The 15771-nt window shown below is 32.4% G+C and overlaps 2 protein-coding genes across 2 annotated transcripts; one reads left to right on the top strand and one right to left on the bottom strand.

The window, feature by feature from the left end:
• The first annotated feature begins 3758 nt into the window (after positions 1-3758).
• LOC124843073 (Ypt/Rab-GAP domain of gyp1p superfamily protein) lies at positions 3759-7896 on the top strand. Its single transcript, XM_088096764.1, has 7 exons — positions 3759-5002; positions 5787-5903; positions 6386-6564; positions 6650-6743; positions 6823-6900; positions 7339-7440; positions 7563-7896. The coding sequence occupies exons 1-7, from the start codon at positions 4520-4522 to the stop codon at positions 7695-7697; spliced, it is 1188 nt and encodes a 395-aa protein (XP_087952890.1). The 5' UTR covers positions 3759-4519; the 3' UTR covers positions 7698-7896.
• A 1678-nt stretch (positions 7897-9574) lies between these two features.
• On the bottom strand, positions 9575-15444 carry LOC124843074 (Actin binding Calponin homology (CH) domain-containing protein). Its single transcript, XM_047319705.2, has 15 exons — positions 15143-15444; positions 14858-14986; positions 14597-14767; positions 14008-14246; positions 13750-13921; positions 13598-13636; positions 13377-13445; positions 13135-13251; positions 12569-12780; positions 12050-12208; positions 11712-11911; positions 11187-11344; positions 10812-10908; positions 10573-10664; positions 9575-10132 (listed from the first exon to the last, which is right to left on the bottom strand). The coding sequence occupies exons 2-15, from the start codon at positions 14942-14944 to the stop codon at positions 9938-9940; spliced, it is 2007 nt and encodes a 668-aa protein (XP_047175661.2). The 5' UTR covers positions 14945-14986; positions 15143-15444; the 3' UTR covers positions 9575-9937.
• Positions 15445-15771: the final 327 nt, after the last annotated feature.

The following is a 15771-nucleotide window of genomic DNA, read 5'->3' as shown; positions in this document are numbered from 1 at the left end:
CGTGAAAAGCATGGAAATTATTATTTTGTTGGGTAAAAAACTCTTTTTTTTCTCAAAAAACAAATCACGATTTGGATGTCAAAAAAGATACGGATGGATAGGAAATACATACCATAAATATATATTTTAAGATAGGCTTAATACTCTATTTTGTCTCCAGTTTTGCTCGACAATATCAAATTAGTTCATCTTTTAAAACGTGCGTCAATTACGTTCCTACTTAATAAAATTTATATCAATTAAATCTCTTCCGTTAAATCCGTACAAACGATGTTAATTATTTTTCTCTCTCTTCTATTAAGGCCTTGTACGATTTAACGGAAGGGATTTCATTGATATAAATTTTATTAAGTAAGAATGTAATTGACGCACGTTTTAAATAATGAACTAATTTGACATTATCGAGCGAGACTGGGGACAAAATAGAGTATTAAGCTTTTTAAGATAACAATATATTTGTATGTTAATGCAAAGTATGATAGTATTTATATTTATATATACTTATAATTAATAATATTTAATTTATCAAAATATTTTTATATTATGTTTTAATTTATATAATTATATCGTGTGATTTAATATTTACTTTTGTATTTTACTTGTATTAATATTAATTTTAGTTTATTTAAATTTTGTTTGAAATTTATGCAAGTATCCCATTATATTTTAATGTTAAGTTAACAATTAATTCGATAAAAATAGTAAAATCGTAAACTCGTAATAAATGTAATAACTTGTTACCTTTACTTCTATTTTTATAGATTTTAGCAGTTTGTAATTAGTGAAAATTCTAATTAGGTCTAATCATAATTCATTTTTTACTAAGTAATTTTTACTAAGTATTAAACTAAAAGTAAATAATGTCTTAATAATTTGAATGATTTTTTATGTTTGGTTTTGAATTTGAGGTTGAGCACCACATAGTCACTGGCACGACTATGGCACTTAAAAATTGAAAATAATTTATGAACACTGTGCATGTTCTGCAAAATCGTATTCAACAATCCTTGTAACGTGATGCATTCAAATTTTGAACTATTCCTTCTTACTGATCATCCTTTTGACTTTATGATAAAATCTAATTGCTGATAATTAAGTGCATCCTTTTTTTAATGAGTGACCAAAAGTAAACGTTACTTTCACCACAAGCTAATTTCAATTAATTACTTATTCACTCAATTTTACTTTCATTTTTTAATAATAAATTTCAATTCTCAATATAAATTTATAAACGTGATACATTTTGATGTATGACTTTAATTCGTCTTACAAAATAGGCTTAATATCCTTCCCCAGTTTCGCTCGACAACATCAAATTAGTTCATCTTTTAAAACGTGCGTCAATTACGTCCTTACTTAATAAAATTTATACCAATGAAATCACTTCCGTTAAATCCATACAAACGGCGTTAATAGAAGAGAGAGAAAAATAATTAACGTCGTTTGTACGGATTTAACGGAAGAGATTTCATTGATATAAATTTTATTATGTAAGGACGTAATTGACGCACGTTTTAAAGGATGGACTAATTTGACATTGTCGAACGAAACTAAAGACAAAATAGGGTATTAAACCTACAAAATAATACCACAATATCTCACTAGATAATTATCTTTCAGATATCTTTCATAATTCTTGAGCTAATTCAATGTGACCAAATGTATATATAATTTTACATATATAAGTCTCAAAATAGAAAGATAAAAACTTTTTCTATGAATTATATGATAACAATGTTTTCCCATGCTCCTATTTTCTCTTGAATTTAGTCCAATATGTCTAAATAAATAAGGAATAAAGAAAGTAACTTGCAATTTAATAACATAATCATGTTACCATTATTGAATATTCTTCTCTTATAGTTTCAAATATGTGTTTTTTAAATTTTAACCACAAACCTAACACTAGTTTGAACCAAAGAATGCTTTTATTATTAATATATTGCTGAGTGTAATATCTCCTTTGAACGCAATCATCCACAACTTACAAAATAATTACAGTTTCATAAATATAGATAAAAAAAATAAAAATATATAAAATAAAATTTTAATTTTTTATGATTAATATTCATTCCATGACAAATTTATTTTAATCACTTAAATTAAAAAACTAAATAAAAGTTATTATTAATTATTAGTAAGAGCCGAATATTCTGAATTGGATACATAATACCATATCCATTCAATTAAATTAAATATCCATATTCATTATTTACAAATATTAGTCATATTTATTATAGTTATTTTTTTTTTCATCTTCCTTTGGAGTGAGGTAGTGAAAAAGTTTGCAATCTAATAAAATTATCAAAACAATCAATTTTCGTTTTAGTTTTGTGGGATCTCAGTTTTCTATTTCTTTTTTTCACATATAGTTAGCAATCTATAAGCATTACATTAATATTGAACAAGACAAGCTATATTCTAGCAAATTAAAATGAACCTTAAATTTAAGATATAAATTCCTTAATTTTTTATCTATAATTATGGATTTAATGACCCCTTAAATGCCTAGATCTAAGGATCATATAAAATCCATATTCATGATGGCAAAATAATATTTTTATGGGAGATAAAATCTGTTGTGTATAAAAATGGTTACTTTAATGGATATAAATGAAGTAGTTGATTTTATTTTTTCTATGTATTTATTAACGTGAAAAATGAGGTATCCCATATGTGGTGTCTACCTATTAATTGGGGGGCTTGCAACTTCTTAAACTCTTCTTAATTATTTATAAATAAGTGGTTTTATTTTCAGTATAATTATATATTTAAAAATATTGATTCTAAAAATTATCTATAAAAACTGAAAATATGTAATACATGTAGATTTGTAAAACAATAAAAAATAATTATTTTTTATCTTTAAATTATAACGCAATTTTAGTTTTCTTTTTTTTTATATCAATAAATGTAATAGAAAACTTAATATTATCAAAATTTAAGATAAAATCAAAAACTAAAATTATATATAATCCAAATATAACAAAAAATGTTATATACATCACGCAAACATCAAATAAATAAAAAACTCAATATTTCCAAACTTCTATATAAAAAATTATAAATGTTCAAATACTAAAAAAAAACATGTCACAATATACTAATAAATGAAACAGTAATTATTTAATTACCTGATCATCTTATTATACTTGAAGTAATTAAAAGTATTAAATTGTAAAAGATTGCCAAACTTATTTTGTCTCTGTACGATTAACCCACCAGTGAAACAAAATAGGAAAAAAGAAACATCATTAAATATACTTACACTTTAATTATTTATATGACTTAAATAGTTTTTCTACATCACACCATCATTACTCTATAGATATGTAAACAATTTATACAATGACATTTTAATTTCATTAAAAACAACTGATTTAATATAGTTAATGTCATATATACTTATATTTTCTTAAGAAAAAAATTAATAAAAATGTATTCAATTGCTTCAACAACAATATACATTCAATATTTACCATAAAAAATAAAAATATCATAAAATTGATTTAATATAAAAAATACAAAATTCTGGAGGATACAATTATGCGAGACAGAAGTCTAAGAAAAAGACACAAGACATTATCTCCTAAATTTGAAAAGTGCACCAGAATCACTGAACATGTCCAAAACATTTTTTTTCATCAATGATGCATTTTAATCCATTCACCTAATGAACGTTATAATAATAATAATTTATTAATAATTTTTATAATAAATATAATATATGAAAAAGGTGAAATTTAAACGAGTGAGAAGAATTATAGAAGAGAAAGACGAGAGCGAGCGTTTGTAGCAGAGGCCAGAGGCAGCAACCAGCTCAGATCGGCATCCCTATTTCTCCGTTCTGTTTTTACATTCTTTCTATGCAAAAATTCTCCCTAAATTCCAGCCTTCTATTCTTCTCCTTTTCTTTCTAATTCCTTCTTTTCTTCATCTCATTACCCATTTCAAGACCTAATCTTTTCCAATCATTCCTCTCTCTTATCTTGCATTCATCTTAAAGGATCTCTAATTTCCCTCATTTTCGCTTTTTTTCTTTTTTTTTTTCTATGTTTTTTCCACCTCTGTCTTCCTGGGTCTCATCTTGTCTCTCTTTTCTTGAATATTCAACCCTCCTTTTTTTTTCTGTCCACAATTCACATTTGTGAAGTGTTTTCAATAGACTCGCCCAAGATATTTGAGCTCAATACATCAAAGGCTCAAGCTTCCTCCAGGATGCAGAAAGGGTCTTTCAAAGCTTGTCCCTTTTTTTATAATTTCTGACTCCAACCTTTGTTTCCCCAAATCTTGTTGCACCCATTTTGTTTCTGACAACTTTGCGGCGTCTCCTCACCTAATCTTAAGCACCCAGGTCCTTGGAATGGACCTTTTCACGGTTTCAGACTAGTGGGTAGTTTTGTTATTTGACAAGGTCCTTCCTTTTCCCAATACATAAGACAACCTAGTCTGAACACCGAAGGGAAGCCAAGCCCAGCCCTTTGTTGTGGCAGTCTTTCTTGATCCGACACAAGAAAAAATGTATGGGACCAAAAGCAAAATTGACCTTGCCTTTGAATACCAATCTCAGGTAGCAGTTTTGAGGCCCAGCATCCATTCCAGGAGGGCAAATCTGACTGTGAAATTCCAAGACCTTTATGGATTCACGGTGGAAGGGAATGTGGATGATGTGAATGTGTTGAATGAGGTAAGGGAGAAGGTGAGGCAACAGGGAAGAGTTTGGTGGGCATTGGAGGCCAGCAAGGGGGCAAATTGGTATTTGCACACTACCATCGGGCAAAGCAGTGCCCTTACATCCTCCTTAAAATTCTCAGCTCTGACCAATGCTATAACGTTGAAGAAGTTGATCAGGAAGGGGATACCCCCAGTTCTCAGGCCTAAGATTTGGTTTTCCTTGTCAGGGGCAGCCAAGAAAAAGTCCACCGTGCCTGACAGTTATTATGATGATTTGACCAAAGCTGTGGATGGGAAGGTCACCCCTGCTACCCGGCAGATAGATCATGTGAGGAGCTCACCCTTTTCTTTTTATGATCATCGCACACAGTTTGGTTTGGTTTTGAATTTGATTACAAGTTTCTTTATTATGGTTCTGGGCATCACGGTCCTTCTGGTTTGTTTGGTTACCTTTTATTTGACAAGTGTTTGCAGGTTTGTGGATCATTTTCAAATTGATTTGAAGGAGAAATCACTTTGTATGGACATTGCGTTGTGCCTTCTGACAAAAATTTCAGACAAAATCTTGCAGCAGATTTTGATGAATGACTGTCTGCGTTGCTTTTGTGTTTTTTCCCCTATGAGTAAAATTTTGTATTTATGGATGCTATGATATTGAGAATGAAGGAAGATCTGCAGGAATTGAAGCATTTGTCAGCCCTATGTTTGTAACCTTTACAATTATAGGATACTTGAGCCCTATTGGTATATCCCATTTGAATAATTTACACAAAATTTGGTTGAGGCAAAATGTGGCTTTGAGTAAAAGCTGATCAGAAAGAGATGGTAATTCGTGTGATCCTTGGTATAGTTAAAGATTAGGGATGGAGTTTGCGTATACAAAATGTAGACTTTTGTATATATTTATTGGGATGTGGATGCTGTTTATCTACTTAGTTAACAATGTGCACTTTATGGTTTTGGAAAGGCAACTGTCATCAGGGTGTTTGCTGCTATCCTTAAAATGATGTTTGATTATTGATTTTTGTTTGAGAATAATTTGAACCTGCCCACTTGTTATAATGCTAATTACGTTTATTCTGTTTCTAATCATTCCGTAAACACGTTTGCAGGACCTACCCCGAACCTTCCCTGGCCACCCATGGCTGGACACTCCTGAGGGGCATGCTGCTCTCAGGCGTGTTCTCGTTGCTTATTCCTTCCGTGATTCTGATGTTGGGTATTGTCAGGTAGGTTTGCTCTGTTCTTTCTTTTGAAGTAGTGTCTCTCTTCGCAGTACATGAAAGGCAAAATTCTAACTTTGTTATGTGTCTGTATTAGGTATTTCAAGAGAAAATATCTTTTATGTGGCTTCCTTTTTCAATGACTTAATGCTTATTCACATCATGAACAAAAAACGCTTCTTCTATTCTTTTTTCATCCGTGATTAGATGTTACATGTTCACAAAAAATAGCAACATGCTGGTTGAATATTCTCTTGTAAATTAACGACATGGTGTGACTGAAGCATGGATCAGTTTCTATGTTGTTCCCACGTTTGTTTTTCTCAACTGCTTCATCCACTGTATTTTATAGCACCACATAGTTTCACCAGTTAAATTGAAGTTATACTCAATAACATATTGGTTGTTTACTTGAAAATTAAATATATTGAGTGCATACTTGGGTACATATCTTCTCAACTGCTAACTCTACTATATTACTGCTCCAGGGATTAAATTACGTGGCAGCATTGTTGTTGCTTGTGATGAAGACAGAAGAAGATGCATTTTGGATGCTTGCTGTCTTGTTGGAGAATGTCCTGGTGAATGACTGTTACACAAACAACTTGTCAGGATGCCATGTGGAACAAAGAGTGTTTAAAGATTTACTGGCTAAGAAGTGTCCGAGGTAATTTTACACGATGTGTTAACTGTGTATCGTATATGTTTGATTCCCAGTATACCTTCTGAAAACTGTAGTGATGGAAATGCAGGATTGCGAGTCATTTAGAATCTTTGGAATTTGATGTTTCCCTTGTTGCCACCGAGTGGTTCCTCTGCCTCTTCTCCAAAAGTCTGCCTTCCGAGGTTAGAATAATGCGGCAATAAATTCTACATCAAAAAATGTTAAATTGTTCCTCATATTAACACTTCCTCCATGGATCAGACAACTCTTCGCGTCTGGGATGTTATCTTCAACGAGGGTGCTAAGGTTATATTTAACGTGGCCTTGGCAATCTTTAAGGTACCACTACCTTAGCCCTTTTGTTCTTTGTTGGATTTTCTTGGGTTAGATATGTTTAGTTCCTAAACCATAATCCGATTTTCGTATTCGTCCCTATCAAACTTTGATCTTGTTAGGTCTCTATACTTAAAAAATACATAAATATCGTCTTATAACATTAATTATTTTTTATGCATTGGATGTAATCCACAAGTTCCTCTTTTGTCAAATATCAGTGTGATTTGCCATCTGTTATGCTAAAAAACAGTTAATACCATTGGATGAAGGGACTCTAGATTCATACATTTTTTAAGTATAGGAATCTAACAAGATCAAAGTTTGAGATTAGAACGAAAACTAAAATCGTATTATAGTTTAGAGAGTAAAATCGTGGTTAACTTTATTATTTTTATTGAACATTGGAAAGGATGTTTGAACAATGGTGACTGCAAATTGCAGATGAAGGAAGATGAGTTGATTCTAACCCATCATGTTGGCGAAGTGATCAACATTTTGCAGACGACCACGCATCATCTATTTGATCCAGACGATCTATTGACAGTAAGACAAACTCTCACTATCTTATTGAATGCTATGAGAAGAAGAAAAGCACTACAAGGAATAAGATTGACGCGATTTAATAATAATGCAATTGTTGAATGAAAAATTGATTGTGTTTGCAGGTGGCATTTGATAAGATAGGATCAATGACAACAAACACGATATCAAAGCAAAGGAAGAAACAAGAACCTGAAGTGATGAAGGAGCTTGATCAGAGGATCAGACGGTTAAATTCCCTTAGAACAGATGACAAATAGCATTAGCTTTCATTTCATGTCTTTTGGGTTTTTTTTTGGTACCTTTCGTTACGTTACGTTTCTCTAATTTAATCTGAAATGGTATCGCCCTCGGGGCATGACACAAGCCCTGTTCATTTTCAGGATGTTTGTAGGTCATTAAGTGTAAATTTGGATACGGACATAATAATCTATTAATTAATCTTATAATTTCTATCAACATCAATTTTCACCCTTCTTCACTCATATTCTCTTATAATTAAAATATAATATTATTAGAAGTCTTAAATTGATTAGAAATAAAAATAAGATTAATTTAAAGTATATAAATTTAAATTTTATTTTACAAGTTATTTTTTAGAATTGAATTAGATTTAAAGTTTACTTTTTAATAAATATAATTAACAAATATAATTGTAATATTTTATTTATATCAAAATGAAGATGGTGGTGTTTCATGTATTGGAAAAATCATCTTATGGGCATTGAATACTGGTTGGTTGGTTACACGTCGCGAATTAAGCCCTTTATTTAGTCAGAATTCTTGATTAAAGGGATTATTTTTTCTTGCACACAGTTGAAAAAGAAGCTTTAGCAACGCTGAATAGGAATGAATTGATGAATGAAGTATGAAAAGGGATTTATTATGACGGTGTGTATGAATAAATGCGATCCCGTGGTTCCTGAGCTGTTTGCCATCTTCTGCTTCAATTTCTACGTTTTCTGGACAATCAAGCCTACAGCAAAAAGACTATATTTTTTCTACCCTTAAGTAAGATTTCATGTTCAAATATTATAAATCTAAAATCTTATTTAAAGAGATGAAATTTACCATTATTCTTTATGGTATAGTATAAAAGGGTAATCGTAATAAATGAAAAAAAAAATTATATGGTGGAGTTGATTGCAACTTTTCATCTAATGACAAGGTTGATAAGCAAAGATGGACTACCATGGGATGAATTTAAACGAGGACATTCGTTTTGAATATATATTTTAATTTTTTTCATTTTCTTTTTTGGAGATTAGAGTTGTATGTGTTGATGTGTTTGGTGCAACAATCAACATCGGTTCAGTACTTCTGTTCATAATGACAGTCGATGAAAGTTGCAAAGATCAACAAAATGGTGCCCTATTTGTGTTCTTCTAATTATATATAGATAGTGCCTTTTAGCTTTAAAAGGTTTTATTCACCAATGTTTTTACATGAGCTAAAAGCACATATTTTTTGTAACTTTAAATACTTACAGAGAAATAAAATAATGATTTAAAAAACGTTAAATTTCCAGGAAAACATATTTAATTTTTTTCTCTAAATGCAACCTAAATTATTCTGTAATGAAAAATCATTTCACTACAAAGTTATCGGTGAGTTATTTCACTAAGCCTAAGAGTGAGACGTGTTCACTCATGGTATAGTAGAGTCCATGATCATCTAGGTCTAACATGGAAGGTACTGCAGAAGAAATAGATTTGTATTTGATAGCAATTAAAAATGTGTGAATGGATCATAACTAGGGTAAGAATAGAACACGAAGCCACATAAATTATCTACGACTACATCAAGGATTGACTTTGAAACCTTATCTGTTTACGTTAGTCTGGAATCAGCATATCCTGCTACTTTATTAAGATAATGTAATTGTAGATAGAAAATTCATAGAGAAAATATAGGGAAGGTTAAACGAACTTTGAGAGCTGAAGGTTTTTACCAAGTAGAAGACAAAGTACATGGTTCAAGGGAAATGATGAGATGAATAATTCCTTTGAGATGTTTTCTATAATAAAGCAGTATTATTCGGAAAATAAAAATGTATTACATTATGCGATGTTGACAACAGAGTTAAGAAAGTTATAGGAAAACAAAAGACAAAAAAATTGGCATACAAGGTATTCAATTGTCATACATAGCATGAACTAGCATAAATAATCACTGGTTCTTTTCATCCACTTCAATTCGTATCTGCATACACCGCATTAAAAATAATCTTAGTTGGACGGAAAACAAAAGAATGCCTTCCATCCATATTATTATTGGGAAATTTCGCATGCAATTTTCATCAAAGAATATGCCTAAGTACAAAAAATCTAAAATAAGAATTTACAATATCCTTATTATCTGTGGTTTTTTTCATAATAAACAATAAGCTTTCTTTCGAACAGGGAACCCGAGAGGTTGGCATCTTCTTTTAGTTCTATAAACAAAATTGTGTTGTGTCCGTTCATTCTCGATTGGATATGGTTTTCTTCAACCTTTCTACTTAAGCAGTGCTGGGATTCTCCGAAGCATCATCATCATTAACGGACAAATTGGATACCTTGTCAACTACATCTGTTTCGTTTTCATTTTCCATCGGAGTTGCAGGCGTTGCTTCGCGGTTGCTGTGGTCTTCAGGTTTCTTCAGGCTCCAATGCATTATGCTAGCAGTTAAAGTGAGTATCATCTTCTGGTTGACCTGTCAAGGTTAAATGCAAGATAAGGGAGAGTCGGACATAAAATTTCTCAGCCAAATAAAGGACAGATAAAAAGTCTGATGAAATCTAGGTAAGCACTAATATAATAAATGTGCAAGATTTACTAATGGCCTGTTTTGAAACATTTATGTGGGCAGGAAGCTCAATGAAAAGATATATTTAGATACTAGAAAAAACTTTTTTTCCATAAACATTATTTACTTTGGATAAATGACATGAGCTCTCCGTCATATACAACAATCAATCAATTGTTGAAACGTACTATTCCAATTTTAAGAACTTAGAACCATCATGTATCCATGATCCTATAAAAGAATGTTTACTGGAGACTGCAACCTATTAAATAAAAAATTGTCCTTTTCCATGGACAACTCTAGCGTAATTACTAGCAAAATTATGTTTAAAACACCTAGGAACTTACCTCTATTATGTCTTCAGGTAACAGGAAAATGGAACACCCAAGTTTTCGAGCAACACTGATTATATATGTTGCATTCAACTTCTTATCTTCATCTGTAATTCAAGACAGAATAATTTGAAATTTCCAGTTGTTGCCAATAAGGTAAGCATATTCTCATCATATTAATACTAAATATGATTGTTGAGAAATTAAAGAGTTCCAGACAGAATTCTAGAAGCATAAATTCTCAGTTGGCATACCAGTCTCCCCTTTAGTAACAAGACTCCAGTTGACAACCCTTGGCTCCACAGCACTCAAAAGCTCAAGGAAGAAAACGCCACTGGAAAGATTCTTATCCTGATGAAGCAGAATACATAAACATTAACGATGAGTTGTAGTCCAAATCAAAGCAACAATCGAGTACATTGTCCTTCATAAAAACTGAACGATATTTTTCTTCATTCAAAAGCCTTAATAAAATTACTTAGTGCTATTGATAACAGATTCCTGTGATTGCGCTCCAAAAACAAGCAGTACAAACAAATGTACTGATAATTGTTATAGAGAAATGTAAATTAAGAGTACCAATAATTGTATAATCACACACACATAACTCTCAATAGATGGTTCTGTACCTTGAAACTTTCCATTTCAGAAGTCCTTCCTGTTTTTTTCACTTTGTTGTTTGCCCAGTTTAGAATATCAGCATCGGTAATCTCTTTACCTTGGGAATGAGATCTCAAATTTTTCAGCAGTTGAAGCATATTAAACCTCATCAGCTGCCACAAAAATGCTGGGGACAAAGAATAAAGAAGATGAATATTCCCTAATATGGGCTGGATTAAAGCTTTATGTTTTGTATTACGTATAACATATATCCTTTTTTGTATACAGCATACATAAGCGCTATAGAGAACATTCTGACATTCCTCAGTAATGCATCACAAAAATATATCCTGGCTATTGACAATCTTTAGTTGGCAGAATTACCTAGAGAGAATTGAAGCATAAAATAATGCATTGACACAACAAAATAACCAATGGATGATGACAAAACAGAATTCAAGCAGATGTTAAAAGACATGAAACCCACCACACAATTATAAAAGGTTCTCTACCAATAAGAAATCATCACAAAAAGGGGATAACATGACACTCACCCACTAAGAGCTTCTTATTCCCTTGTACAAAATCATTGCCAGCAACATTCACTAATGAAAAGTTTAGGTCCTTCCCGATCTGTATAACTTGGTTGCAGTTCTCAACTTTTCGGAACGGCATCTTAATAGGAGGCTTTGTGGCCAGTTTCCAATTGACAGATCCTGGTGAAACCTTGTCAAGAACTTCTAATAGAACCCATCTGCATAAAAGGAAATAAGGACAATCACAATCAATAAAGGTTAAAGAAAACATTAAAAGATGACATAAGTTGAAAACAGAAATGATAAGAAAATAGAAGACGCAGATGGTGAGCCAACAGAACAATGGAAGAACTTGCCCATTTCTGACATCCTCAAAAACATTATTGACATAAGTAGCAACTCCAAGACTGTTAATCCATAGTCTGAAGCATCGTTCTTCCCGAGATGTCTCTACATCATCAGTCATCATCTCAGCGAAGGACATTTTCTGACTGTCAACTGTTGTAAGACCATTCCTGCAAAAGTACAAGTAACAGATATTGGATTTATTTAAATGAAATTTACAATCTGAATCAGCTTAAGATCCATTCTGTACTGTATACGTCTAACTTAAACATTCACTGAACCTTCCCTGACAAATGAATCAATTAGAGAGATCAATATCCATTACTTGTACTGAAAGGCCTATTTCACGATAATCATAACAAATGAAATACATAAGCTTAAGTGACAATGTTACATGATACATGAGCCACCCCCATCCCATTCACAGAATGACAGAGCACAGCATGAGTTATTAGAAGCACATCCCAAAATGTTCTTATTGTATGAATTTTCAATGAAAAAATTAGCACATACTCTTAAACTAACCATACCTATGCTGGAAAATTTGAGCAACAAATGCAAGATTAAGATTAGGCGATCCCTCCACTATGTCCTTTGGAGTGAGGTATCTCTTGCAATCTAATTTCTCTGCCTGCTCAAGAACCAAGCTAGCCCTTTCCGTTGGATCACTTGCTGCTAAGGCAGATGGGCCAGCCACTTCTGGGGCAAGAGCATTAAGCAAGTAAGCATAAGCCTCTCCATCCTGCAAAAAGAAGATATTGTAGATACAATAGACACATGCAATTTGTAATCATATTATATCTCACTATGAAAACATCTGCCAACCACATAAAAAACTAGCCATAGAATGATTCAGCAATTGGCATGATGTACAGCTGTATAGTGAATCTTTTCCTTGAAAACTGGTCTATGGTTGTCAAGGCCAACAACAAGAAGGTCCATAGTTTCTTTACTGGTTTAAAAGACACAAAATAAAGGCAGTGTTGGGTATAGGAAAAGGTTACTAAGAAGGAATACTGAATAATATTTCATCAATGTCCAGAATTATTTCTACAAGAGCAAGTCAGCATGCAAACTTAGTAAGAATTTCCCTCACCTTTAGGTCAGACGAGAAGTTTGTAACTTGTTTCTCATATCCAGCTTTCTTCAAGTGGAAATTCATCCATTTCAGTAAAACCTTTTCAGGTGCTAAACTGATAAGCTCTTCCACCTCCTGCACACATGTTACGATATAATATAGTGGTTTATTTCAATCACATTTCTGACATGTAAAGGAAAGGAAGAAAACATTGTATTTAGTAAACTACAAACAAAAGGAACAATATTATCCAATATCACCTTGTCATCTTCCACTAATTCCACAAGTTGAGGAGTCTTCTTCAGATTGAGATCAGCTAACAATTGAATCTAATGTTGCCATCGTAATGAAAAGTCAAACAAACAAAAAAGACAGCATAAGTTTACATGTCTTACCAATGAATAATCAACTCATTCTGGTGTCCACCTTCTTATCTGAGTTCCATATTAAGGAAGGAAGGAGAAGAGTTTCAGTAGTTTACCTTAATTACTTGTGAAATCAGACCAAGTATCAGATGGGGCTACAAAAACCAAAGAGGAAAGTTTTGAAAAATAAAACAAGTTAAAGTCGGTCGAATGAAACAAAAGGAATCTGGAAACATGAAGAGAGGGACAAAAGAAGGATTAAACCTACTCTTCCTTCAATCAGATCCTGTGTACCAATGTTAACCACTGTGCAACCAATAGCCTTGGCCGAATTCAGGCCTAGGGTATGGTTCTCATTCCTTTCCCATGGATTAAGAACTTTTTTTGTGTTAATAGCTCGCTCGTCTATGGTCCCAGGAACAGCAACATTAATAAGCTTGCTGGAGAAATAAAATAAACAAAGTCATGGTGGAAGAAAAGGGAGACAATTTTTTTTAAACGAGTCCATATTGATTCATGACACTACCAGAGAAGGACTCCATCTTTTGCAAGATCAAACAATGCATCTGTTGATGGATCAATTGGAAGAAACTGACCCAGGAATTTGTCTTCAGCCAAGCAGTTGTTAATATGTGCGACATAAGAAGCTTTCTCTGATTCATTAATGGCATGATGAAAAGTTGTTGTAGCTGTCTTCAAAAATGAAGAAGAGCTTTTTGAACCACCATCTTTAGCTGTTGCTTGGGCTTGCAGATTTAAATGTGCCTGCCATTCAATGTCACTGATTAAGTTGCTATGTTCAATGTAAATATAAATATAATAATACCTACAAAATTACTCATCTACAAATTAGAATATACCAGCTCACGCAGATATTTAAAAGTAAAACAAAAACAAAATAACAGCTTCGTTTCGTGTTAAGTGCACATACATGAAAAGCCAAGAGTCGATTTGAACATCAAATGACATTGTAACAAATATTATCCAAATATTTCTTTGCGAAATCAATCAAAAGGTCATTCTTACAAACATGTAAAAACTAAATTAAGAAACACATGAACGTATAGGAGCATAAACCTAGCTTTTAACTTTTCCAGAGGTAAATAAAAACTCACCCTTAAGAAGGACTCGAAATCAATGTCTTCGTCCGTGTTCTCATATGACTGTGCCAAAACACTCTTAATCTCATCCTCGGTGAACAGTTCAGAAAAAATCTTCAATTTCTTAAAAATAGCAGGCAAATCTCCGACAGTAACACGTCCCAACTGATTCCTTTCCGACACATACTAAAAGAAAAATAATAAACAGAAGGCGCGTTTGAGTCCGAGGTTGCGGTTTCGACGAAAAACAATACAAGAAAGGAAGAAAATACAGACCTTAGATTTGAGTGTTCGAAGTTCGACTTGAGTGAACTGGCTCTGAAGCTCTTGATCAGAAACAAGGACGCCGACGAAACTAGACATGTTTGACTATGTTGAAGAAAAACTATAAACACGGGGATAACACTGACACGATAACACACAAAATGAAAGGTTCATGAGCCAATATACATAACGCATTCAAAATCAAATCAAACATGCGTGAATATCCAATCACACGGATCCAAGGTGAGATTGCGACAAGACACGAAGCGCTTGAGAAATGAGAATTGAGAAAAGTACCTAAGAGAGTCACAAAAGGAGAGAGAGATTCAAATGTCTCGTCATCGTTTCTGCACGGAGTTTCTTTCTTCTTCTTCTTCTTCTTCTTCTTCTTCTTCAGAGAGAGAGAGAGAGAGAAAGGTGTTTGTTTGAATGTCCGAACGAGGAAATGGGGTTGGGAGAAAAAAACGTGTTGGCGAAAGGACCCGCGAAGACAAAGGGAATGGAACGCAAATAATCAAATCAAACGGAACCCACGCTTTCACTCTCTGCTTTCCTATTTCCCTCAATATTAAACGCCAACGACACCTGGCATCACTTCACACTCCTCTTTCCTTCCCTTTCTTTCTTTTCTTTTTTTTTTTTTTTTTTCTTTTTCACCAACCAAATATATCTCATCGCCCTCAACTTTTTTTTTTAAATATATTTTTGACACACATAAATTTATTATACTTTATTATTTTTTATTTTTCTATTTTTTTTAAAAGAATACAAAACTTACGATTTTATTATCATTTTATTTGTGTAGTATATGTCAAATAAACGTACCAGTATAATATGATACCATTATCTCATGATATTTTGATACATATAATTTTTTATATTTATTTGACATTATCTTTCTTACTTTTTTTTTCGAAAAAATTACA

This window comes from Vigna umbellata, chromosome 1 (assembly GCF_029865625.1).
Source record: "Vigna umbellata cultivar VRB3 chromosome 1, Vumbellata_1.0, whole genome shotgun sequence".
NCBI lineage: Eukaryota > Viridiplantae > Streptophyta > Magnoliopsida > Fabales > Fabaceae > Vigna > Vigna umbellata.
Note: the sequence above shows the minus strand (reverse complement) of the source record. Positions and strands in the feature narration are given on the sequence as shown.